Source organism: Mchenga conophoros, linkage group LG11, assembly GCF_057382185.1.
Source record: "Mchenga conophoros isolate Kocher_MC1m ecotype Shallow Benthic linkage group LG11, M_conophoros_male_GT1.1, whole genome shotgun sequence".
Lineage (NCBI taxonomy): Eukaryota > Metazoa > Chordata > Actinopteri > Cichliformes > Cichlidae > Mchenga > Mchenga conophoros.
Genome location: NC_140536.1, coordinates 39,172,388 through 39,200,384, shown reverse-complemented (window position 1 = coordinate 39,200,384; position 27,997 = coordinate 39,172,388). Strand labels below are relative to the sequence as shown.

Genomic DNA, 27,997 nt, shown 5'->3' with positions numbered 1-27,997 from the left:
AAGGGAATTGTCAGGAAAGAGATGGCTGTTTGGAGACACACTCCTTTTATTAATATTTTGAAAAACAAGTTATGGGTACATATTTGCACATGTAGTACATAACAATAACCTACAGCACACCAGAAAAATAGATTCGGACTACCTTTTAGGCTCAGGTGCAGTGACACGGCTTTAACAAGAAGAAAAGTCAGTCATTCACCATCTTTCTCTTCTTCCTGCGCACTAAAACCACCAAAGTCCTCTCCTCCAGTGTCGGAAACGAACAGGCTCAGGATGGCTTCGTCATCCACTCTCAGCTTCTCTCCTTCGTTGTCACTTTCAAAACAAAAGAAATCCTCGTTGTCAGTGTCGAACACCCTCAGAAGGGCCGTGGCGGTGTCCTCCTCTCCATCATGCAGCAGTCCAGCCCTTAGAAATCTGTTGGTGATCGTGGATGTTTTCACACTTTTCCACGCTGTCAGAATCCACCGGTGGAGTTGAGCATAACTTGCTTTTCGCAAGTTTATCGCCGCTGGTCATCCACGACTCCCGCTGAACGCGTAGCGCTACTTTGAAGTTTGTTTTTCGCGCTACTTGTATGGCACTATGTTGCCTGGCGGATGGACATGTGACCAACATACCACTCTTGAACCCCGATCCTTCCGCCAGGCAACGTAGTGCCGTACAACAGCGGAACAAACAAAACAAATCGTCTTACGATATCACAAAAATCATGGACAATCCATAGAAAAGCCGCACCTGACTAAAAGCCGCAGGGTTCAAAGCTCGTGCAAAAAGTAGCGGCTTATAGCCCAACAATTACGGTACTCATATTTGTATTTTAAATGCGGAACAGTGTTACATGTATTCCATTACTCCCCAACACTGTTTATATTCACTTACGGTTGCTTTAGGGTTTCACTAGCTTAGCTTAGCTTAGCTCGTAGCCAACTCGTTAGCAGCATGGCCTCTTCACCTGTCCCTCCTGCACTTTCCTGCTCATTGTGTCAGATGTTTAGTTACTCCTTGGCCTCCTTTAGCAGTAATGATACTTGTAATAAATGTAGCCTATTTACAGCTCTGGAGGCCAGGATTACTGAAATGGAGACTCGGCTTAGAACCCTTGAAAAATCTGTAGCTAGCAAGGCCCCTGTAGCCGGTGCAGCCGAAGATAGCGTAGGCCCCACTAGCTGTCCCCTGGGAGACTGCCCCGGGCAACCGGGGAAACAGGACGGCTGAGTGACGGTGAGGAGTAAGCATAGTCTTAAATAAATAAATAATTTTTTATTTATATAGCACCTTTCGAGATAGAATCACAAAGTGCTGCACATAAGATTACAAGTCATAAAAAGATTTAAAAAGAGAAAATAAAACAGGCAAAAAATTAACCAAAAGTAGTTTTAAAAAGGTGAGTTTTGAGTTGTTTTTTAAAAACAGCTGCTGAGTCCACAGTTCTTAATGTTGGGGGAGAGAGTTCCACAGTCTCGGGGCCACAGCGGCAAAAGCTCTGTCACCCTTAGTCCTCCTCTTAGTGTTTTTAAAGCAAGTAAGCCCTGATCAGATGACCTCAAAGACCTGCTAGGGACATAGGGCTGTAGCAGATCAAAGATGTAGGCTGGTGCCAGTCCGTGCACAGCTCTGTAGGTCAAGACCAGGATCTTAAAATTGACTCTAAATTTAACAGGAAGCCAGTGTAACTGAGATAACAACGGTGTCACATGTGAGTACTTGGAGGATTTTGTCAAAAGCCTAGCTGCAGTGTTTTGCACAACCTGCAGACGATCCAGAGAACCTTTGCTTAGACACATAAACAGTGGATTACAATAATCCAAGCGTGACGAAATAAATGCATGTATAGCAATCTCCAGTTCAGAGCGAGATAAAACCGGGCTTAGCTTAACCACATTTCTTAAACGATAAAAACAAGACCGAACCAGAGATTTCACATGCCCATCCAATGTGAGACTCGAGTCAAATTCCTGATAGAGGATTTAACACAGAGTGAGAGAGGACCGAGGGCTTTCACTATCTGCGATAGAAACCTATCAGGGGCGCATACGAGGACTTCGGTTTTCACCTCGTTGAGTTGGAGAAAATTTGCAGCCATCCAACGTTTGATCGAATCTAAGCAATCATTCAGATGCTAAAGCTTAGATAAATCCTCGGGCATAAAAGAAACGTACAACTGAATGTCATCAGCGTAACAGTGATAAGAAATGTCCTCAAAAGAGCCCATTATATTCTGGAGGGGGAGAAGATGTATTAAAAACAATAAAGCCCCCAAAACTGACCCCTGAGGGACACCATAAGTAAGGGAGGTAGAGGATGACCTAAAATCGGAGACTACCACAGAAAAGGATCGGTGATGGAGATAAGAGGAGAACCACTCTAATGCAGTTCCAGATACACCAACCCAATTTTTCAGCCTTTCAATGAGGATGTGATGGTCAACTGTGTCGAAAGCCGATGTGAGGTCCAACACGAGTAGAACAGAGCATTTTCCTGCATCATTATTCATCAAGATATCGCTTGAGACCCTAAGAAGAGCTGTCTCCGTGGAGTGAAATCGACGAAAACCGGACTGAAACTTATCGTAAATGCCATGTTTATCTAGAGCTGCCATAAGTTGCTTAGCCACAACCTTTTCTAGAAGCTTAGCGATTAACGGTAACTTAGAGATAGGTCTGTAGCTGCTCCAAAGAGAGGGGTCTAGCTGAGGTTTTTTTTAAAAGTGGGAGAATTGCAGCGTTTTTTAAAATAAACCGGAACTATACCAGACGCCAGTGAAGAGTTGATTAAAGTGAGCACACATGGGCCAATAAACTGGAAGACATTTTGAAAAATGATGCAGGTACAATGTCAAGTGAACAGGAGGATGCTTTCACTGAATTCACTAATTTTACCAGCTCAGATAGTGAAACAGGAGAGAAAGTATCCAAGATAATGGGCCGAGATGGGGTAGAGATTGAGATAACAGGTGCTGAGCTCTTAAACAGAAGCCCCAGGTACACCACCAACCTGTTCATGTGTCTAACCGTTTTTCCCCACTCGGCGACACACCCGCCGGTGGTCAAACTCTGGTAATTGGTGATTCTGTTCTCAGACATGTGAAGCTAGAGACACCAGCAACCATAGTCAATTGTCTTCCAGGGGCCAGAGCAGGCGACATTGAAGGAAATTTAAAACTGCTGGCTAAGGGTAAACGTAGTAGTTAAACTGTTACTTGAAAAACCATCTCTAGGCCCAGCAGTTTTAGCTAATTATAGGCCAATCTCCAACTTTCCTTTCATATCAAACATTCTTGAAAGAGTAGTTGCTAACAGATCATCTGCAGAGGAATGGTTTATTTGAAGAGTTTCAGTCAGGTTTCAGAGCTCATCACAGCACAGACACAGCTTTACTGCAGGTACTGTGCTGCAGTGGTTTGTATCATATCTATCTAATAGACTCCAGTTTGTGCATGTAAATAGAGAGTCCTCTTCACACACTGAGGTTAATTATGGAGTTCCACAGGGTTCAGTGCTAGGACCAATTCTGTTTACATTATACATGCTTCCCTTAGGCAGCATCATTAGAAGACATAGCATACATTTACACTGCTATGCAGATGACACCCAGCTCTATCTGTCCATGAAGCCAGATAACACACACCAATGAGTTAAACTGCAGGAATGTCTTAAAGACATAAAGACCTGGATGGCCGCTAACTTTCTGCTTCTTAATTCAGATCAAACTGAGGTTATTGTACTCGGCCCTGAAAAGCTTAGAAATATGGTATCTAATAATAATAATAATAATACATTTTATTTGAAAACGCCTTTCAAAACACTCAAGGTCACTGTACATAGTAGAATAAAAGCAAGCAGTTTACAGAATCATAAAAGCATAAGACATAAACTAATAAAAGAGCAGAGTGGAGAGGTTATGTGGGTAAACTATTTGTACAAGTGGGTTTTGAGTTTGGACTTAAAGAGAGAGAAGGAAGAGATGTTTCTTAAATCAGGAGGTCGGGAATTCCAGAGTCGTGGAGCAGAGCAGCTGAAAGCCCTGCTCCCCATGGTTGCAAGACGGGGGGAAGGGACGGAGAGTGAAAGGGAAGAAGAAGATCTGAGGCAATGAGATGGGGCGGCGATCTTAACCAGGTCAGAGAGATATGGAGGAGAGAGATGATGAATAGTCTTAAATGTGTACAAGAGTATTTTGAAATTGATGCGATATTTGACCGGGAGCCAATGAAGCTGCTGCAAGGCAGGAGTGATGTGGTGGACAGAAGGGGTCCTGGTGATGATACGGGCAGCAGAGTTCTGGACGCGTTGGAGCTTGTTGGTGGATTTTTGAGTAAGACCAAAGAGAAGTGAATCACAATAATCAATCCGGGAAGTAACAAGGCTGTGGACAAGAATGGCAGTGGCATGTGGGGTGAGAAAAGGACGGAGACGATTAATGTTGCGCAATTGGAAAATATGCAGACCGAGTAACATTATTAATGTGTGAATTGAAAGATAAAGCACTGTCGAGGATGACACCCAAACTTATGGTAAAGAAATATGGTATTTAACCAGATTCTTACTCTTGATGGCATTACCTTGGCCTCCAGTAACACTGTGAGGAACCTTGGAGTCATTTTTGACCAGGATATGTTCTTCAATGCCTTGATAAAATAGCACAGGATGAAACCTGTTTTTTTTTTTTTTTAAATTAGTTTGAGCCATCACAGCAAACACAAACAAAGAGTGTTAGAAGTGTTCCTCTGGTGTTCGACATATGTTGAACGTACTTACAGACTTCAGGTGGTTCTTAGCCTTAGCCTAGTGGTCCTGATCCATAAACATGCATTCAGTTTGCGGTCAATTTTTCAGACTTTGGGCATAAACATAACAAGAACAACTCATCATGAACAAAACACTCTCCTTAGGATTCACCATCATCTTCCTCACCTGTAAGTGTAAGTGCTGCTCTTAGCTGGCTCAAAGCTAAAGAAATACACACACACACACACACACACACACACACACACACACACACCGACTCTGCATTCACCAATGAGCTGAATCGGTTCTACGCCCGTTTCGAGGTTAGCCAGGCGGCTAATGCTATCTACCGCCTGACTACCGAGGACCGTGATGTCATCAGCGAGAGACCGGTGACCAGCATCGCGGAGCATGACGTCCGAGCGGCACTGAGGAGAGTGAACACAAGGAAAGCGGCGGGGCCAGACGGCATCACCGGCCGTCTGCTGCGCTGCTGTGCTGACCAGCTAGCAGGTGTGTTCACTTACATCTTCAACGAGTCCCTGGCGAAGTCTGTGGTCCCCACATGCTTCAAAAGATCCACCATCATCCCTGTGCCCAAGAACAGCAAACCCTCATCCCTGAACGATTACCGGCCAGTTGCACTGACCTCGGTAGTAATGAAGGTGTTTGAGAGGCTGCTGAAGAACATCATCTCCTCCTCCATCCCAGACACCACAGATCCGCTGCAGTTTGCCTACAGATCCAACAGATCCACAGAGGATGCCATCGCCCACGTCCTACACACCACTCTCAGCCACGTGGACAAGAAACAGGGTAACTATGTGCGAATGCTGTTTGTTGATTACAGTTCAGCGTTTAACACAATAGTGCCCTGCAGACTGTTCACAAAGCTGAGGGATCTGGGACTTAACAGCCGTCTGTGTGCATGGGTGTTGGACTTCCTCACTGGCAGAACTCAGGTGGTGAGGGTGGGAAGGTGCTTCTCCAACAGCATCACCATCAACACAGGAGCACCTCAGGGATGTGTCCTCTCGCCACTGCTCTACTCCCTCTACACTTCAGACTGTGTGGCCACCCATGGCTCCAACACCATTGTGAAGTTTGCTGACGACACAGTGGTGTTGGGTGCCATCTCCACCAACGATGAGGCGGCCTACATGGATGAAGTGAAGAATCTGGCATCGTGGTGCCAGGACAACCACCTCCAGCTGAACGTCAGCAAGACCAAGGAGCTGGTGGTGGACTTCAGAAGGGGTCAGCACAGAGACTACAAGCCCATTATCATCAATGGAGCTCCAGTGGAGAGGGTGCAGTCCTTCAAGTATCTTGGTGTCCACATCTCCTCAGACCTGACATGGGCTGCCCACATTCAGGTCCAGACCAAAAAGGCTAGGCAGCGCCTGTATCACCTACGACAACTGAGGAAGTTCAGGGTCTCTCCAAAGATCCTCAGGATTTTCTATACAGGCGCTGTGGAGAGCATCCTCACACAGAACATGACATCGTGGTTCGGGAACAGCTGTGTGAAGGACCAAAAAGCCCTCCAGAGAGTGATCCGTACAGCAGAACGCTGCTGCAGGATTGCTCTCCCCCCGCTTCAGGACACCTACACCAGGAGATGCCGGACTAGAGCAGATACTGAAGGACCCGTCCCATCCTGGCAACAAACTGTTCCAACTTCTGCAATCTGGTAGAAGGTTCCGCATCTTCTGGGCAAGGACAGAGAGACTCAAGAGGAGCTTCTATCCCCAAGCCATCCGTGCCCTAAACACACACCCGCCCTCTCACATCATCTATAATTGACTGAGACAGGACTCTTCCAGACACTAAACCAAGGCACAATGTACATTTCAATTCCTTTAATTTTAAATATGTTTATATTGTCTATCCTGTAAGATAGTCAGATGTCTATTCATATTAATGTACAGAATTCACCTGCTTGCTGCTACTACTGCACATTCACCCAGTGTATATACTATATGTGTGTGTGTGTGTGTGTATATATATATATATATATATATATATATATATATATATATATATTCTTCCTCTACACCCCCCCCCCCCCCCCCCCCCCCACACACACACACACACAATTTTTGCACATGTCGAGGAGCGTGTCAGGCTACATTTCACTGTGTGTTATACTTGTATAACTATGCATGTGACAAATAATAATAAAGAACCTTGAAGAACCACACACACACTCACTCACTCACTCACTCACTCACTCACTCACACACACACACACACACACACACACACACACACACACACACACACACACACACTCACTTCTGGCTGTGAGAGCAGATAGACTCAGCTGAACTCTGGACCTGTTTGTTCAGACTGAAGCACATCATTAAACCTCCACACCTGGCAACAAGTGTCAGCTGGCGCTCAATGAGCTAACAGAGATCTCCCGCCATCATTGACCAGCTGCATTACTCCTTTCTTAAACGCCAGTTCAGCTCACTGAGCCACTGATCCAGCCCTAACTATCTGCTTTAGCAAAAAGGAAAGTTTGAAGCCTAATCTTGAAAGTAGAGATAGTGTCTGTCTCCTGAATCCAAACTGGAAGCTGGTTCCACAGAAGAGGGGCCTGAAAACTGAAGACTCTGCCTCCCATTCTACTTTTAAATACTCTAGGAACAACAAGTAGGCCTGCAGAGCGAGAGCGAAGTGCTCTAATAGGGTGATATGGTACTACAAGGTCATTAAGATAAGATGGGGCCTGATTCAGATCTACCTCCCTCTGAGGTTAGACTGTAAGGACTCTCTGCAGCCGTTATTCTCCTGACTGTCTGACATTAAGACTTGGATGGCTCTTAACTTTCTACATCTAAATAAAAGTAAAAATGAAGTCATTGTGTTTGGGCTTCCTAAAGACCCCAACCTTTCCTTTGATTTTATGGGACCCCTAACTTCCGAATGTACTTCCTCCATTAAGAGCCTTGGTGTTACTTTTGACAGTGCTTTTAAATTTGATAAACAAATCAGCTCCGTAGTCAAGGGATCTTTTTATCATCTACGGATTTTAGCTAAAGTGAAGTCCTACCTGTGCAGGAACGATCTAGAAAGGGTGGTCCATGCTTTTATCACTTCACGGCTGGACTACTGTAACTCCCTTTATGCTGGTTTAGATCGTTCCTGCCTGCATCGCCTCCAACTGGTGCAGAACGCTGCTGCTCGCATGCTGACCGGTTCCAAAAAGAGAGACCACATCACTCCGGTCCTCTGCTCTCTCCACTGGCTCCCAGTTGCTTTTAGGATTGATTTTAAAATTTTACTGTTTGTTTTTAAGGTTCTTAACGGTACTGCACCTCCTTACCTGGCAGAGCTTCTTAGCATTTACCGCCCCAGGAGATCTCTGAGGTCAGCAGACCTGATGCTTTTAGATGTTCCCAGGTACAGATTAAAGACTAGGGGAGAGAGGCCTTTTGCTGTGGCTGCACCCAGACTGTGGAACAGTTTACCTCCTCACATCAGATTCTCCACAAGCCTAGGAACTTTTAAAACTGCTCTTAAAACTCACCTCTTCTCATTGGCTTTTAGCAAGGTTTAACTTATTGTTTTAACTTATTGTTTTATCAGTGAGGTGTTTTTATGTACTTGTGTTTTATTGTATTTTATATTTGTATTTTATTGTACAGCACTTTGGTCAGCCTCGGTTGTTTTTAAATGTGCTTTATAAATAAACTTGACTTGACTTGACTGATTATTTAAGACCTTGTATGTGAGGAGCAGGATTTTGAATTCTGGATTTAACAGGAAGCCAATGAAGGGAAGCCAATACAGGAGAAATCTCTCTTTCTAGTCCCTGTCAGGACTCTTGCTGCAGCATTTTGGATCAGCTGAAGGCTTTTCAGGGAGTTTTTTGGACTTCCTGATAATAATGAATTACAGTCGTCCAGCCTGGAAGTAATAAATGCATGAACTAGTTTTTTCAGCGTCACTCTGAGACAGGATATTTCTAACTTTAGAGATGTTGCACAAATGGAAGAAAGCAGTCTTACATAGTTGTTTAATATGAGCGTTGAAGGACATGTCCTGGTCAAACATGACTCCAAGGTTCCTCACAGTGTTACTGGAGGCCAAGGTAATGCCATCCAGAGTAAGAATCTGGTTAGATACCATATTTCTAAGCTTTTCAGGGCCGAGTACAATAACCTCAGTTTGATCTGAATTAAGAAGCAGAAAGTTAGCGGCCATCCAGGTCTTTATGTCTTTAAGACATTCCTGCAGTTTAACTCATTGGTGTGTGTTATCTGGCTTCATGGACAGATAGAGCTGGGTGTCATCTGCATAGCAGTGTAAATGTATGCTATGTCTTCTAATGATGCTGCCTAAGGGAAGCATGTATAATGTAAACAGAATTGGTCCTAGCACTGAACCCTGTGGAACTCCATAATTGACCTCAGTGTGTGAAGAGGACTCTCCATTTACATGCACAAACTGGAGTCTATTCAATTCAATTACATTTTATTTATATAGCACCAAATGACAACAAAAGTCGCCTCAAGGTGCTTCATAGATACAGAGAAAAACCCAACAGTCATATGACCCCCTATGAGCAAGCACTTTGGCGACAGTGGGAAGGAAAAACTCAGTGCATCATGGGAATCCCCGGCAGCCTACGTCTATTGCAGCATAACTAAGGGAGGATTCAGGGTCACCTGGTCCAGCCCTAACTATATGCTTTAGCAAAAAGGAAAGTTTGAAGCCTAATCTTGAAAGTAGAGATAGTGTCTGTCTCCTGAATCCAAACTGGAAGCTGGTTCCACAGAAGAGGGGCCTGAAAACTGAAGGCTCTGCCTCCCATTCTACTTTTAAATACTCTAGGAACAACAAGTAGGCCTGCAGAGCGAGAGCGAAGTGCTCTAATAGGGTGATATGGTACTACAAGGTCATTGAGATAAGATGGGGCCTGATTATTTAAGACCTTGTATGTCTATTAGATAGATATGATACAAACCACTGCAGCACAGTACCTGTAATACCTACAGCATGTTCTAATCGCTCTAATAGGATATTATGGTCGACAGTATCGAACGCTGCACTGAGGTCTAGCAGGACAAGCACAGAGATGAGTCCACTGTCAGAGGCCATAAGAAGATCATTTGTAACCTTCACTACAGGGAGTGCAGAATTATTAGGCAAGTTGTATTTTTGAGAAATAATCTTATTATTGAACAACAACCATGTTCTCAGTGAACCCAAAAAACTCATTAATATCAAAGCTGAATGTTTTTGGAAGTAGTTTTTAGTTTGTTTTTAGTTTTAGCTATTTTAGGGGGATATCTGTGTGTGCAGGTGACTATTACTGTGCATAATTATTAGGCAACTTAACAAAAAACAATTATATACCCATTTCAATGATTTATTTTTACCAGTGAAACCAATATAACATCTCCACATTCACAAATATACATTTCTGACATTCAAAAACAAATCAGCGACCAATATAGCCACCTTTCTTTGCAAGGACACTCAAAAGCCTGCCATCCATGGATTCTGTCAGTGTTTTGATCTGTTCACCATCAACATTGCAGCAGCAACCACAGCCTCCCAGACACTGTTCAGAGAGGTGTACTGTTTTCCCTCCTTGTAAATCTCACATTTGATGATGGACCACAGGTTCTCAATGGGGTTCAGATCAGGTGAACAAGGAGGCCATGTCATTAGTTTTTCTTCTTTTATACCCTTTCTTGCAGCCACGCTGTGGAGTACTTGGACGCGTGTGATGGAGCATTGTCCTGCATGAAAATCATGTTTTTCTTGAAGGATGCAGACTTCTTCCTGTACCACTGCTTGAAGAAGGTGTCTTCCAGAAACTGGCAGTAGGACTGGGAGTTGAGCTTGACTCCATCCTCAACCCGAAAAGGCCCCACAAGCTCATCTTTGATGATACCAGCCCAAACCAGTACTCCACCTCCACCTTGCTGGCGTCTGAGTGGGACTGGAGCTCTCTGCCCTTTACCAATCCAGCCACGGGCCCATCCATCTGGCCCATCAAGACTCACTCTCATGTCATCAGTCCATAAAACCTTAGAAAAACCAGTCTTGAGATATTTCTTGGCCCAGTCTTGACGTTTCAGCTTGTGTGTCTTGTTCAGTGGTGGTCGTCTTTCAGCCTTTCTTACCTTGGCCATGTCTCTGAGTATTGCACACCTTGTGCTTTTGGGCACTCCAGTGATGTTGCAGCTCTGAAATATGGCCAAACTGGTGGCAAGTGGCATCCTGGCAGCTGCACGCTTGACTTTTCTCAGTTCATGGGCAGTTATTTTGCACCTTGGTTTTTCCACACGCTTCTTGCGACCCTGTTGACTATTTTGAATGAAACGCTTGATTGTTCGATGATCACGCTTCAGAAGCTTTGCAGTTTTGAGACTGCTGCATCCCTCTGCAAGATATCTCACTATTTTTGACTTTTCTGAGCCTGTCAAGTCCTTCTTTTGACCCATTTTGCCAAAGGAAAGGACGTTGCCTAATAATTATGCACACCTGATATAGGGTGTTGATGTCATTAGACCACACCCCTTCTCATTACAGAGATGCACCTCACCTAATATGCTTAATTGGTAGTAGGCTTTCGAGCCTATACAGCTTGGAATAAGACAACATGCATGAAGAGGATGATGTGGACAAAATACTAATTTGCCTAATAATTCTGCACTCCCTGTAAAGCTGTTTCTGTGCTGTGATGAGCTCTGAAACCTACTACTGCCAGCTTCAAGGCAGAGATAGGTTGAACATATTTAAGATTGAAGTATTGATTAATGGTAGGAATTCTTTGAGCAGTCTTGTAGGAAAGAAGGGTCTATAAGTCACATTGATGATTTGGAGAATACAATAAGATAGTCTTTTATTGTCATTGTACATGTACAACAGAATTGATGAGAATAGGATGAGGAAGTTATTACTGACGTCAACTCAGAGAGAGTTTCAATAAATATCAGTGGTTAAAAACTCCATAGAATTGAAATAGTATCTTTGGTTCCATCATGTTAGCATGTTTTTTTTATTCAGGTGGACTCACCTCAATGTACTTTTTCTGCAGGTCATGTAACTTATCAAGGAGGATGGAGATTCAGCATTAAGCCAGCATCCTGTGGGCAGGAGGTCTGAGGAGAGGCAAGGGATCATGGGCGATGGAGGACCCCTGCAGACTGAGGGGAATGCCCTCCTCAAAGCTGTCTTCCAGGGGAAGTTGAGGCTGACCCGCCTGCTGCTCGAGGGTGGCGCTTACATCAATGAGGGCAATGAGCGTGGCGAGACGCCCATCTCTGCTGCCTGCTTAGCAAGCTACGATGACCCACAGACCCGGCAGAGGATGGTGAGGTATCTGTTGGAGAAAGGAGCTGACCCGAACATCCCCGATAAGAGTGGCCGGACAGCGCTGATGCATGCCTGTGCAGAGCAGGCAGGAAAGGAGGTGGTGTCACTGCTGCTGGAGAACGGAGCCGATCCCAGCCTCAAAGACTACTCTGGTTCCTCTGCTCTTGTCCACGCCATCAACAAAGGGGACCGTGACACCCTGCAGGTTCTGCTGGACTCCTGCAAGGCCAAGGGCAAGGAGGTGATCATCATCACCACCGACACATCTCCGTCAGGCACCAAGAAGACCAAACAGTACCTCAACTCCCCACCATCCCCAGGCATTGTGGACAAACTGTCTCCTGCCTGTATGTCACCCTCTGAGGTGGAGATTGGCACCTCCTCCCCTGCAGGAGACAAAGATGAGGAAGGGATCTTCAGCTTCAAACTCACCTCAGCATTACCTTTACCTTCAGCTCGACCTCCAGGTGAGAAGAGGCCACCTCCCCGTAAACTGCTTAAGCGTCTGAACTCAGAACCGTGGGGCCTGGTGGCACCTTCAGTTCTCAGTGGGGTTCCCCAGGACCGGGTGGATGGAGGTCTGGAGGAGGAGGAGGGCAACAGCAACCTGAACAAGACGATCACAGAGATGAACGGACTGACTGTCACAGAGCCGGTGAGGCCACTATTGTCACGGCGTCACAGCATTGAGACGCACGACCCCACATCCCCTAAACTCATTGACCGATCCTGCTCTGAGGACTGCGCAGGGCTGTCTGGTCCATCGTGGGCTGACAAAGTGCAGCAGCACCAGATCCTCTACCGCAGGAACACAGCTCCAGAATCCCAGGAGAACGCTGCTGGACCTGGGACAGTTGTGGCCCGAGCCCTAGCTCACCCCAAGCTCACACGGATGGAGCACTATGAGTCAGATACCCACCTTTGTCCAGAGTCCATTCCTGGATCACCGGACTCTGGGAGGATTTCGGTAGAACGGAGGAGGTACAACGCTTCCCCCTTGTCCCTGGTCACCAGTTCTTCCAGGGAGTCTCTGGAAAACATCCCCAACTCAGTTTCTCCCATCACTATGCGACGGCGTGGCCCAGGGCTCCTGGAGCGCCGGGGCTCTGGGACCCTGCTGCTGGACCACATCTCCCACACCAGGCCCGGCTTCTTGCCTCCGCTTAACATCAACCCGCAGAGACCCATCCCTGACATCCGGGCCAATGGGAAACCCACCTCCCCCATCAACTCCGGACACAAGATCCTGGTTCCAGTAGCCCCAGCCTCACCCAAACGGGGCCCAGACTTCAAGATGAAGAAGAAGCTGATGAGGAGACACTCAATGCAGACAGAGCAGATGAAGCAGCTTTCGACCTTCCAGGAGATTCTGGCGGAAAAAGTCATTGAGTCCAACGGGGATTGATGAATGAAGACAAGGGAGCAAAGCAAAGGGTAGCTGCAGAGACTTATCAGGGGTTGATTTACTGTGAAGCATCTCCATTAGATCATCACAGATGAACTCAAATTAATACCATGGTGTGGTCTTTAAGGAGAGCTGCACCAACAAGGACTCAATTCACCTGAGAAGAGTTTAGGTTTAATACAGGTTTTGTCTGTTCCTGGTGTGAAACTGTGAGGTCAGTATGAGTTTAATCCAACCAACATTAAAGATCATTGCAACATGCAGTTAGACTCTATCACCTTACCGATTACCTTTCATATATAACATCACATCTTCAGGAATCAGATTATTCTGAGAATATGATGACGTGTGCATGTCTGTGCAGGTTCATGCAGGTGATAGCAGTATTAAGTTGATTAGACTTCTTTTTTAGGTTATTGAAAAAGCGTTTCTGATGAGACTCAAGTATATAGAGAGTTCCTAGACGTGTACGTCCACACGCAGAGACGTGTTCATAGACGTGTACGTCCACACGCAGACGTGTACGTCCACATGCAGAGACGTGTTCGTCCACACGCAGAGACGTGTTCGTCCACACGCAGAGACGTGTTCATGGACGTGTACGTCCACACGCAGATCATGTGCAAGATCATGGGCTCTGAAAATAACAAGTAGAAAATATCAAATTGTACTGCTTTCAAAATTCGAATAAAATAAATATTAAATCCAAGAAACTAAATAACGATCAACATGTGAGACCTTATTTTCTTACGAAGCTGTTTACAAACCTGTATTAAATTAAGTAATGGTGCTTTATGTGGCTGTTCAGTGACATTGCGTGACGCTTGTCAGCAGTGTCTTCACAGGTAGTCCTAATTTGTTTTAACATATTAGTACGAAAGCTGCATTTTAAATCAAACTACGTATTCTTGATCACAAATACTGTTCTGGCATCTTTAAGAAACCAAAGTGCTTGAAAATCACTTTAAATACAGTGAGTTATGAGGATATACTTACCTTGTTTGTGCAGAGGCCCGGCTCCCCCTGATCAGCATGGCCACTGTGCTGACATACAAGGGGGAATTCTTAAAACATCTAAAATTTAAATTAAATTCAGAAGGAAGATTATTTACACCATCTGCATGCCTTCAGTTCCTAATAAACCATATGACATATGTAACTGACACAGCGATCACCTGCTTTTCATACGGTGCATGTGCATTACAACTTGTAGGTTACAGTGGGTCCTCAAAAGCATAAAATGTTAATGTTGAGTATTTTTGAACTAGAAAACGTTGATATTTATTCTTTATGAGTCAAACATCATGCAGAAGTACTTGAAATTTTCCATGCAAAGTAAATGCTGGTATCACCGCAGTCAGCCACGCATTTGACTAAAGTCCTGGAGCAGTCGGTGGGTTGGTTCTGGCCTAGTGGGCCATAATTTGATATACAGTGTTTAATGTCTTCCAGTGACAGTCACGATTACTTCTTTATAGTGTGGCAAACAGATGAACAGCTTCCTGTTGCATCGTTTTGCCACAGACAAACTGCAGTACCTCTGGATGACCAGTAGGAGATCCACAATATTGGTGTAAAATTCTTACATCCAAGGAAAGCTCGATGAAGAACTCCAACCCAAGATCAGTTTAATGAATAAAAGAAAGGATAACTGAAATTACCCAATACTAGAGCTCTTTAACATATTTGCTCATACACGTGGTAATTCGTTTCACCGTTGTAGCTCCCTCAGAGATTTCCAGCAGGTTGAAGTTGAAACTTGTGGGTGAAGCTCTCCTTACCTTCATTTAATTGTCTGAATGTTTAGCCACAGAAAGCTCCTCAGATTCCTCCGAATTTCTCATCCTCTCCTCCACTCAGACCTGAACTGGCCTAAAGAGAAATAATCAGACTCCTTTGATGTTTACAGATGCACAATTTGCACTGAGGTCATTTCCATTTTCCTCCTGCTACCAGATGAAGACACAAACGTCCTGCTGCAAACTAACTTGTTTTCATTCATAAAGCTGACATATTTATTTATACGCTCCTGTTTGATTGATAACGTGTAAAACTACCTACTGCGCTGTATGTACTGTAATGATCTATAGTCAATATAATAGTTGGTATATCTGTGGAAACCCATCTTTATTTTACCCGTTTCCTGTGTCTGTACTTTCAGAGATGATATTTTGATTGAACTTGTGTTGAGAAACATTGGTTTATTGTTTATGATACTCCAAAGAAACCAGTTCACACTGTAAGTACTGAAAAACAAATCTGTAATGTTATACACTACACCTGTTTCAGCACGAGGGGACCCTGTTAAAGGAGCAGCTTGGGCAGAAAAAGTCAGTTCACTCATTTTATTCTGAGATGTTAGCAGGTTTTAAATCAGAAGCACCTTTATTAATAAACAGGTGGAAAAATCGTTGGAAACTGGGGCGTGTCCTCATCTCACAGCTGAACCTATGACCCCCTCAGTTCACTTTTATTTATATATAATCCTGTGAAAAAACCAAGCCCACTGTTACTAGTTCTATAGGCATCAACATGGTGTTACCCGAGGGAGGCACCCATTGCAGTAGGATGAGCCGTAGGTATGCAGTCAGTCCACAAGGCTAATCCTAATACAAAAACAACTGTTCTAAACAGGTAACAGGAGCACACAAGACAATTGTAGGTGGGAGACAGACAAGCGCTGAGGGGAATATATTAAAAACGAACACATTAAACGGCAATCCACACTTGACGATGTGTCATAGAAACTCTTCAATGCCCGTCACCGCGGTAAGATAATATAACCTTTATTAGTCCCACGCGTGGACAGTGCAAAGTTACATAGAAAAATTAGAAAAAAATAAAGACTGGAATAAAATATCAATAAGATACTGTACACAACTGTACACAATAGAATAGAATAAAATACTATATACACAATTGAATAAAATAGCATTTGTATTCTATTTTATTCTATGTACATGTAAAAGCGGCGAGAAAAAGGATCAGCTTCCACGTGGCGCCTTCGCTGTCTGCGGTGCTAAAACACAATCCGTACATTAATGGGTGCTGATACGATGAGATAATTAACAAATAGACCAAATAAACAGCCACAACCATCAGAACAGTTCTCAGCTCTTCACTGTCAAATTAAATCAGCCTCAGAACACATGGCAGCAGACACAGACATCCAAGGACGTCGGCCCAGCAGCCATTGGCTATCTGTAAATTAAAACGGGACATTACTTACACTGAGCAGGTTACCTCAGAAGGAATATCCCTCCCACTTTGCCTCATGTCTGTTTTTCAGTTAACTGCCCCCGGCAAGTTTCCACACAGTTTCTTGCTACTGGGGTACAAATAACTTTAAACCTCTGCCAAAACTCAAGCAGAACGTTATCTGGGGACTACCTCACTAACAGAAGGCCACACCAAGCTGTTGTAGAAAAGCTAAAAAGGCCAAATAGCGCTGCTTAGACCCAGTATTCACACAACTCCAGGTTCACACAAGAGATCAACAAATTACCTGCACCTGTGCTTATAAAAGGGAAAAACCCAGCTCTGCCTGCCAGGGCAGTTTCCAGACTCAGGTCTCGCCTGTCGCAAGGGTAAGAAGCAGCCACCTATATAAAAGTAGAAATGTTGTCAGCATTCAAGAATGTGTTATCAGTGCTCAGGATGAAAGACATCAGCAATATTCTTGGTGCTGTCCATCAATCTGGGAGGAGCGATGAGATCATTTCCACACAATGTGAAAGTCCGTCATTCTACAGTGAGAAGGATTGTTCATAGGCGGATGTTGGTGTGGCTGCAGTCAATTTGTGCAAATATCAAAGCCCTCCATCTCACACTCTACAGGCCTCAGTTAGCATCTTAAACACTGAAGTTAATGACAGCACAAATAGAAATAGACCAAAGAAGTATGGCTGCTTTAAAAGAGAAGAGGAGAAAACATGACTTAGGTTTGTAAAGCCGCAGCAGACTTCAGCAACAGACGAGAGTAAAGTGCACAGCAGCAAACGGCTCGCTGTGAGCGCCGTGCAGGAGTGATGACGATCCGAGTGGACCGTGAACTCCCTGTACATCAGAGTATTCCAAAGTCAGAGTGAGGCCATGTGTCCCGCAGCTGAAGCTCAGACCAATCGGCAGGACGCTGAAGCGAGCGCAGACGGAGCTGCTGCAGCGGTCCAGAGTGCAGAGCTCAGAGAGCTGTGCATAAACGAATGGAGCAAACTTCAGCAACGCTGTGAAGAAGAGTGGAGCCAAACTCCTCAGTTAAGTATCTGAGGCTGTGACCACGGGACTGTAACAACATGATTGTTGGGCTTCATTTCTGTATCTAACGGTAGTTTTAAGATGAACTAGTAAATAACAATTAGCTAATGTCACGCATGAGACGAGTGTCATTACACTTTGGTAATGTAAATATAATATGGCTAATATATCTATTATTATATTAATTAAGATTTATTACAGCAGTGAGCTTGAACTCTGTGTCAAATACTGAGCTTCAGTAAAGATTCAAGTTGCAGTTATTTATATTTCCTATCACCATAAATCTTCAAAGACAAGCATCTGTTACATGGTATATACAGATGTATTATATATAAGAGACAAATATTGTTCATTTAATTTGTTGGCATTATTTAATTTGGCTCATTGCTTACATATATGTATAAAAAGCAAATGTACGAGCTGTGATAACTGTTTCTGATAGAATGAAGAGTAGACTGATATATGAAATATTCCTTTATTGGGTGAGAAAATCAGACCATGTCATAACTGCTGTAAGTCACACAGAATAGATATCAGAGCCTTAAACAAGTTGACTTCTGCTAAATGGGTCAAACTGGGCAGAAAGTCTACAAACACATAACATCCTTATAGAATATGATGTAACACTATAGATCAACTTAGCTCAGAATATATAAAGCATATAAACAATTACAGCAATATGATGCAACACACACAGCAGCTACTGATCCAAAATACTCAAAGCTTCATAGAACTGGAACAAACATTTACTTTTAGCTCCATTCTGCTGCTGATACAGACTTTAGGTTTCTGAACATTAAACTTGTTGCTGCCTTTCATAGTGTGTAACTTGAAGGCCCTGAGTACTCTGAGTACTTTCTCCCACACTGGAAACACTGGGATGATAACATTATTTGAACATTACCTAATAAGACTGATTCAGCACAGACAGTTATGTTAAACTTTCCTAGCAGTCCTTCACAAACAGGGAACAGTCTGTCTATTCTCTCCATCTGTCAGCTGCTGCTGGCTCTTCCTCCTCCTCTTCCTCACACACTGCTGAGTTTGTCCTGGTGGATCATCAGGGGTGCAAAGCCTCACAGATGATGTGCAGCAGTGTGTCCCTCAGTCTGTCCTCACTCTGGACACTTGCAGTTGTCACACATGGAAATCAAACGTGTGATAAGCTGCAGGATTCAAACACAAGTGTAACTTATAAACACATGTTCATACTTTTATTCCACAATCAGAGAGAAAGAAACAGAGAGAGAGTGCAGGACAGACAGACAGGTGACAGTCTCAGGTGTACACACTGCTACACAACAGCACAGAGAAGCAGGATTTAGTGTTTGTGTTATTACGAGTGTAAACAAGAAGAGTTCCAGATGGTGCAGTGGACACATGTGTGACTGCTGTGATTAAAGCATCTTTCTTTCAGCTTAACGAGTGAACCGTCAGCTCGTTCAAACACACGTTAAAGTCCGTTTGGCTCGACACCACCGAACAGAGGCAGCAATATAACATAGCTAACATTAACAGTGCAGTGGATCCTGCTTGTGCCGTGATGTTCAGGACTGCAAACCGAGCAGCATCACTGACTTTCAGCTTGTTGTGTTTGTGGATATATGACTGACTTTAATTATCCATGAAATCATCAGAGTCTCTGTGAGATTAAGCTCAGCTATTAAACGGCGCATATTTAAAGGCTTTAAAACCAAGTTAGTACAAACGTCACTAATGTCACATAACTGTGCCGACATGTGGCCAACAGTCATGTTTTAATGTTCTTCGTTATTAAACATTCGCACATAAATAAATTGTTATGATATTTTGATACCATAGTAGCATTTACAGGATATTGTTTTATACAGGAAAACTGTTACTCAATAAGGCCCAACTACTAGTTGTTTTTCTCTTTCTCTGTGACCCAAGAATTAATGTGTAGGACTCACAAGCTGGTACCCCAAGGTCGAAAACACCACAGAGATGAGACCACTTCCTTACTCCCATCCTCCCTTTTTCTTTATCTCCTGGAAAAGGCTCGTTAAAGGCTAGGTGGTTTGTTTCAGAATTCACTAATGAAAGAACTCTGTATTCTATGTCTAGGAGTGTATTTTGCTGGGATGATCATAAATTGTAGCTGAACTGATAAACTACACACAGGATACTTCTTTGCTCACAAGGCAGGAAGACGTTTCCTTATTTGGTCTGTACCGGTTTGAACTGGGAAAGCTGACACACGAACCTTTTTTTCATCTATATAAACTGCTGTGTATCAAATAAACCTTTGAGTCGATTGGGAAGGCAACCTAAAGCAGTCTGTTTTCTTGTTCTCCCAAGCTGCTCCCGAGCTCGTACTAACACGCTGAATGGCATACCTGAGTGTTACTTTAAATAATTAGGAATCTTAGAAGGAAAGGACAAAACTCTGCTTATCGCTCACGCCACGGAGGAAACCCGGGATGGCAATTTCCTTCAATTTTGGTGTCAGAAGTGGGATTACTGACAGAAGGTAAATATGCGTCTTTCATATTTATATAGAGACCTATTATACCTCTCTCAGTGATCGATCCATAAAAAAAACGGGATATGCTGACGAAGTTTCACTTAGTGATCCAGAGAGATACACTGACTGACTTCCTCAGTCCCCGAATAAAGTAAATTAACCCTTGTGTGGTGTTGGTGGACACAGGAAGTTGCCTGTTGTCTTGAATATTTTAATTTTGTTTAAGTTGCTCACTCAGAAAGAGTGACACAGGAAGTTGCCTGTTGTCTTAAATACTTCTCGTTAAGTGAGAAGTTGCTCACCAAAGAGTGACACAGGAAGTTGCCTGTTGTCTTAAATACTTCTCGTTAAGTGAGAAGTTGCTCACCAAAGAGTGACACAGGGAGAAGTTGAACGGGTCTCACAGACCCGATTACCATACAAGGGTTAAAAGCAGTAAATTAAAAGCAGAAAGACACAGGAAGTTGCCTGTTGTTTTACGAGAAGTTGCTCGTTAAGCGAGAAGTTGCTCGCTAAGTGAGAGTTGCTCACACAAACAAAAATTGCTAGCAATAAATTTAAAGTGACCTCAGCTGTGCCGCAGCGAAAATACTAACCTAAATCCTCCTAGCGTGTAAACCCCTCTGGAAATCACTGAACATGGGTCAGAATTATTCAAAGACCACAGACAGGTCCGATAAAAAATCTAAAGTACCTGTAAAACCAAAAATTAATAAAATACAAAATAAAGTCTCAAATAACGGCTCAGTATAACTCCCATTTCCGGTTACGTGTAACCTACGTCCGCGAATCGGTGAAGACGTCCATGATCACGTATCCAGAACATGCGGGAGTGCTTATGTGACTGACTTTGTTTACAACTTAAGAAGTTCAATGCATTCTAATTTATTTCCGGAGCCTTATCCCGAACGATTATCGCCAGAAAACAGGTCAGTAGAAATGTTGAATATCATTTGTGATAAGAAAAGTAGTCTGCTTAAAAAGTCCTGTAGAAAATATATGATAGAATACCGCGACGTGATGCATCAAATGTTACCGCTATGGACAAAAGGAGGGTAAATAATGACAAAGTCGCCGATTTCTTTAAGAATCTAAAGAAATTCCTGCTAACAATGTCCAGAGACAAAAGTGACTTAAATGCAGTAACTATGTGTAAACAGAAGCCTGATGAATCTATCCTAGTATTCATAAAACGCTTTATGCACTGTTGGACAAGCTAGAGGTGCAAATTTAGCTCAGTTTTCCAGCAGCCGCAGACACCCAGAGCAAAAATGAATTTGTGTATTTAATTTAACATAAAGGGTGAAATGTTTGCTGACACTGATAACAGCTTATGTTTTCTCTGCCCTATGTACCGACATGATGGAGAAGGAACATCCTCTGTGTCAGCTGGACCCTCAGCAGAGAATGAACTCAACATCCTTTTTGTCCGGTACTCTATGTCACACACTGTGCCAAAAAAAAACGTGTACAGACGCCACTAACAGGTAATCCCATGACTGGGAGCCACACTTTTGTTTCTCTCACACTGTTCAACAACATGATAACTGCTCACACAAGTGAAGGTCAAACAGTGATTTTGTTACATAACTCAGACATAGGTTACGAAAAATGTCGTCACATAGATCTAACCTACCCTATCGACTGTACTATTTCTGCAGTTACATTGCCAGCTGAATACCAGAATATGACATTATGGTCAAAAAGTGAGAATGATATATGATTTATTGACTTTATCACGTACACCTATTAAAACACAACGAGCCAGTATATGTCAAGCAACATCCCATTTCTGCCGAAAAAGCCGCAGCTCTAGATGTCATCATAGTAGATTTATTGACTACAGGAGCAATAAAGCCCACACTCCTGTCAATCCTGTGCCAAAGCCTAACAAACCTGGCGTATGGCGTTTCATACAAGACTTAAGGCAAATTAATGCAGTCAACATTCCTCTGCCACCTCTCGTTTCAGATGTTCACAGCATATTGACATGCATTGCATACACACTTTACCGTGGTGGATTTATGCTCCGCTCCTTTTTAAGACACACAGCCGTTATTTGCATTCACACATAGAAATAAGCAGTACACTTGGACTCGTTTGCCCCAAGGCATGATAGACAGCTCTGCTGCTTTCTCAATGGTGCTTCACTCCTCCAGGGCTGCACCCTGATCCACATGTGGATGACCTCCTCCTCTGTGCTGAAAGTGAAAAACTGTGTCAAACTGCTACACACATGCTTCTCCAGCACCTCAAAAAGACTGGCCACAAAGCATCTGCAAAGAAAATGCAGTACTGTCAGACTTCTGTTCAATATTTGGGATTCACACTGTCTCACGGAAAACGTTCCATGACTGCAGACAGGGTCAAAGCTGTGACCTCTGTCCCTCGTCCCACTACACAGAAGGAAATGTTGTCCTTCCTGGGCATGGTGAACTATTGCAGACAGTGGATACCAGACTGTTCTTTTCATGACCACATTCTGCGTGACTGTTGTAAAAAAGACAAGCCTCCTCGAATACTGTGATCCACAGAAATGACTGTCTCTTTCAATGCATTAAAGGGAGTGCTGACCTCCGCCACTCAAAGGTGCTGCCTGAATTGTTCAGGAATGCCGGCCTGCCTGAGGGCAGTAGCAGCTTGCTCTATCATGATAAGGGACTGCGAGAAGCTCACACTCTCACATGACACTATTCTACACACCAATCACCAGGTCACGACCATTCTAGCAAACATAACTACACAACATATGCAAATCTCACTATAAAAGCGAGCAGCACACCTGATTCGCCAGCACATTTATTGATCCTATGCTGTGTTCTTCTGACCGACAGGATGGCTCAGACAGGCTTGACGATCATGACTGCATGACACGTATACAGGAATCCACAGCACCACGTCCAGATTTAGAGCAAACACCGATCTCAGACTCAGCCACGGTTTATGTGGACGGGTCCTGTTCAAGGCCGAATGACAACTCATTTCTTTGTGGCTATTCAGTGGTGACATTGCCTGACATCATACTAGAGGCTCACTCATTACCATTTCACTCAGCACAAAAAGCAGAGCTCATGGCTTTAATACGCGCCTGTGAGCTACATTTGGATAAGCATGTGACGATTTACACAGACAGCCGCTATGCATTTGGCGTTGTGCATGACTTTGGCACATTGTGGAGACAAAGAGGATTTAGATCTGCTGATGGAAAATAAATTGCTAAATTCTGATTTTGTTCAAAGACTTTTTCAGGCTATACAGCTGCCATCGGCCGTTGCAGTTGTAAAAACGAAAGGACACAGTACAGCTGACACAGACGAAGCAACAGGTAATGCCTTAGCAGACGTGACAGCCAAGGCTGCAGCTGCATCACAGCTCCCACCTCCACAGGAAGTATTATCTGTGCCCCTACAGCTGCCACTTGTTACACTCCCAGACTATTTAGACACAAATGTTGATTTAAAATTCATACAAGAGCAAGCCTCTGCATGTGATTACACCTATTGGGAGAATAATGACTGTACCTTAGATGACAGAGATGGCCTATACAAAATCTTAAGGGTTTGATTGCCCTCCCATATTCCCTGATGCCAGTCCTTGCCCGACATTTTCACTGTGTGAGTCATGTCGGACAAAGAGGGGTAATAGGGGCAATAAAATCAAGATTTGTAATTGAGAAAACATCACATGCAGTAAAAAGCATATTAGCAACCTGTCTAACATGTGCGCGAACTAATGTAGGTAGCTCAAAAGCAAAACATCAGCATTTACCACAACCAGATTTTCCATTTCATACATTACAAATTGATTTTACACATATGCCAGCGCAAGGAAGCATCAAGTACTTACTGGTAATAGTGGATCAATTTAGTAAATGAGTAGAAGCTTATCCAACCTCAAAAGAAACTGCAGAAGTAGTCTGTCAAAAGTTGAGCAATGAAATAATACCCAGATTCGGAATACCTCACCAGATTAACAGTGATAGAGGATCTTCATTCACATTAGAAGTAATTCAAAAGTGTGCTAAAACTTTAATGACCTGGGTCAAATTACTTCCTCAAGTCCTCTGTGAGATTAGAATGACTCCATCTGCAGTAACCAAATTATCTCCATTTGAAATAAGATTATTTCCAACACCATGGTCAGCTTCAAGAGGGGCACCGCTAGTAGAAGGTGATGTATATTGCATTGTCCACTGATGTTCACAACCTGGTAGAAAAACTGAATAATAACTATCAGAAAGTTTGTCTCTCTCAGCCTTTCCCCTCCACAGTTCCACCAGTGGAGACAAGGAGACGCATGTTGGAGAAGCCACTAAAACCAAGGACTCTCTGGGAGGCCGCGCGTGTTCCAGCCCCAGACTGTACTGGCAGTGACGAAGAACCAGCATCCTCACAGACGGACAACCTCAGTGGATTCATGCCAGCAGGGTTAAGACCAGCCCAATCTGACCATCTCAGGCGTCGGATCAAGCAGACGACATCTCCGGCGAGCCAGCGCCCGGATCCAGAGCAAATAAACACACGGGTAGATGACATCTCAGGCGAGCCAGCGCCCGGATCCAATGTACACACACACAATCACTGATTAACACACAACGCCTGAAAGAACAACAACAAGGTACTCAAACATCCAGCAGGAACAGAAAGCCAAAAGTACCACATGATGTCTAACCTGATAAAGCTAGACTCATTTCATCCTGATAATGGAGAAAATGAAATGCCCATTGTCATCATACGACGCTTATTCAATGTCTCTCGAACCTGGGACCAGGCCAGGAGACGACTGAAGAACTGTTTTTCTTATATATTGTCTTATATATTTAGGTTATTTATCATATCTATCGCATTAACCTTAGGATTTCTCTTTGCTATTTTGTATTGTAAACTGCAACCATGTTCACATTTCTGCAGGTCATATTTTGCTGACTATACCTCATGCTCCATTTTGCAAGACACCTACTTAATGCACTCCTCACGCTCCCTAAAATCAGTAAATAGCAACATAGACGCCACTAATAAACCATCTTATGCGCCCTCTAGAACAGGAGCTAACGCCTGGTATGAAAATGCCAGAACAGCCGCTCGTGATTTAGGAAACAGTAACTGTTATGTCTGTTCAAAGGCTAATCCAGAACAGGTAATAGTAGGATACCCCATATCCGGTTTCCCCCTCACTGAGGGACTAGAGAAAATCGGCGGAGATAATGCTCTCTTTAAAGACACTTTACAGTTGACTCTGAGCCCTCTCGACTGCCTACTTAGACACACACACACACCAACTAACCCTGAGACTCCATTAGGCGAATTATTGAAGTTATCTGATGACACCGCAGGGACCTGTGCCCCAATGAAACGCCCTAAGAATAGGTTAAAACCCTCACTGCCCTTAGGACAGATCCCTCTCCATTTTAATACTAGTATGATATGCCTGCGCAGACTAAAGTTAACTGGCCCAGACACACACATAGATTATACAAAGGATAACTATACATTCTTCTCTGACTCCCCAGGTGCACGCTGTAATGAGACATGGCTAGCTGTCTCTGTGGCTGAAGTTGTATCATATCTGGAGGAACACACACACAGTTCAAGTTCGAGCAGAGAATCGATCATTGTTCCCCCAGAGGGTGTCTTAGATGATACTGACTGGGGGGAGTTAGTTAAATCACACATGGTCACGCGCCTGACCAGACCAATCCCACATGCTTATTGGATGTGCAATAATACTCTTAGATTAGCTTTACCTGTTAATTGGACCGGTACCTGTGGTTTAGTAACCGTTGATATATGCTGTACTTTCATTCCCAATAACACCGCTCCTAACGGTTCATTCACACAAGCTATGAATAAACTTGAAGCATTGCAGATAGAACTAATTGCCAATACAGGTCACGGTCAGTGGCTACATAAGTGGCTACAGGACACGTTTGGAAGATGGAAGGAACTAATTGTAGCCTTTGTAACCGTTGCAGCATGTTTTTGATGATTATTGTCTGTTGTGTGGTACCCTGTGTACGTTCAATGATAACCCGTATAGCTACTAGTACAGCTACTTCAATGTATTTGCAATTGGCACAAATTGACCCAGATTATGTGTCAGATGTCATCGATGATGATCCTGATGTATGTATTGAGCATTAGATTGTGAATTACTCGATTGTTCAAGAAGAGGATGACGTTTTCTTCTTTTTCTTTTCTTCTTTTTAAGATTTTGATATTAAGCTCACTCGAAGGACTAGTTACATTTATGATTTGTTTCACATTTATGATTTATCTTTATATTATGTTATTACATTCTGTCTTTATACTATGTTATCATTACATGATAAAAGGGGAGAACTGTTATGATATTTTGATACCATAGTAGCATTTACAGGATATTGTTTTATACAGGAAAACTGTTACTCAATAAGGCCCAACTACTAGTTGTTTTTCTCTTTCTCTGTGACCCAAGAATTAATGTGTAGGACTCACAAGCTGGTACCCCAAGGTCGAAAACACCACAGAGATGAGACCACTTCCTTACTCCCATCCTCCCTTTTTCTTTATCTCCTGGAAAAGGCTCGTTAAAGGCTAGGTGGTTTGTTTCAGAATTCACTAATGAAAGAACTCTGTATTCTATGTCTAGGAGTGTATTTTGCTGGGATGATCATAAATTGTAGCTGAACTGATAAACTACACACAGGATACTTCTTTGCTCACAAGGCAGGAAGACGTTTCCTTATTTGGTCTGTACCGGTTTGAACTGGGAAAGCTGACACACGAACCTTTTTTTCATCTATATAAACTGCTGTGTATCAAATAAACCTTTGAGTCGATTGGGAAGGCAACCTAAAGCAGTCTGTTTTCTTGTTCTCCCAAGCTGCTCCCGAGCTCGTACTAACACGCTGAATGGCATACCTGAGTGTTACTTTAAATAATTAGGAATCTTAGAAGGAAAGGACAAAACTCTGCTTATCGCTCACGCCACGGAGGAAACCCGGGATGGCAATTTCCTTCATAAATAACATTCAGTACTTACATTTAAAAGTTCACTTTTCAGCTGCTCCGCTTCACCCATCTGCGATTTTTTCACAAAAAACTATCCACACCCACCGCCGCGCTATGAATTGTGGGATAGGTTGGGCCACGAAGGCTACACCGGACTCAGCCTTCAAATCTGGGGAAATTAAGGATGCATTTGGAGGACTCTTTGAGGACAGCCTTCGTTGCGTCGTTGTGACGTAATCAGTCTACAAATGTGCACTACAAAGCATGCGGTCGCTGGATTGGGACACAGCCATCGTCTCACATTGCAGAGTCACGGTGTTAAATCACAGGTTCTCTTCTGGTGTTTATCTCCTGTTAGGGTTAGGTCTCCTTTTGCATTTAGCGTTTTGGCCAATCAATAAGAGTTCTCTAAAGCTTTGTGTCGTAAATTGAACATTTATCAGGCTTCGGGGATTTTAGAGTTTTGCACTTTGATTCTGGGCTGAAGGTGGTTGATTAGTTTGGTACATTTTAACATTTTATGACTGCAATTTAAAAGAAATCTGCAGATTATTTAAAATTAGATTTATTTAAATATATTTAAAATAGATTATTGATCACTGGGCCTTGATACAGGCTATACGGTAATACGTTTACTTTCATAACCAGTTTCCCAGATGTGGATTAAAGCTAGTGCTAATTGAAAAGCCATTTTAACCTGTAGCTTCACGTAAAAAACATTTTTGGTCCAAGACTGGACTTAATACATGTCTGAGCCTTAATGTTTAACTTTCAACAAGTCTGCTCTGATTGG

The 27,997-nt window shown here is 43.3% G+C and overlaps 1 protein-coding gene across 4 annotated transcripts in view; it reads left to right on the top strand.

The window, feature by feature from the left end:
• The window catches only part of ankrd34a (ankyrin repeat domain 34A), a 30,694-nt gene extending 3,652 nt beyond the window's left edge, over positions 1-27,042 (top strand). For 2 of the 4 annotated variants that reach the window (XM_085292984.1, XM_085292985.1), the window contains exon 2: positions 11,794-27,042. In XM_085292984.1, coding sequence (XP_085149110.1) covers positions 11,878-13,476 — 1,599 coding nt within the window. In that variant the 5' untranslated portion in view covers positions 11,794-11,877 and the 3' untranslated portion in view covers positions 13,477-27,042. The remainder of the gene's footprint in view (positions 1-11,793) is intronic. The other 2 variants (XR_014894501.1, XR_014894500.1) reach the window with 2 other exon arrangements.
• The last annotated feature ends 955 nt before the right edge of the window (positions 27,043-27,997 follow it).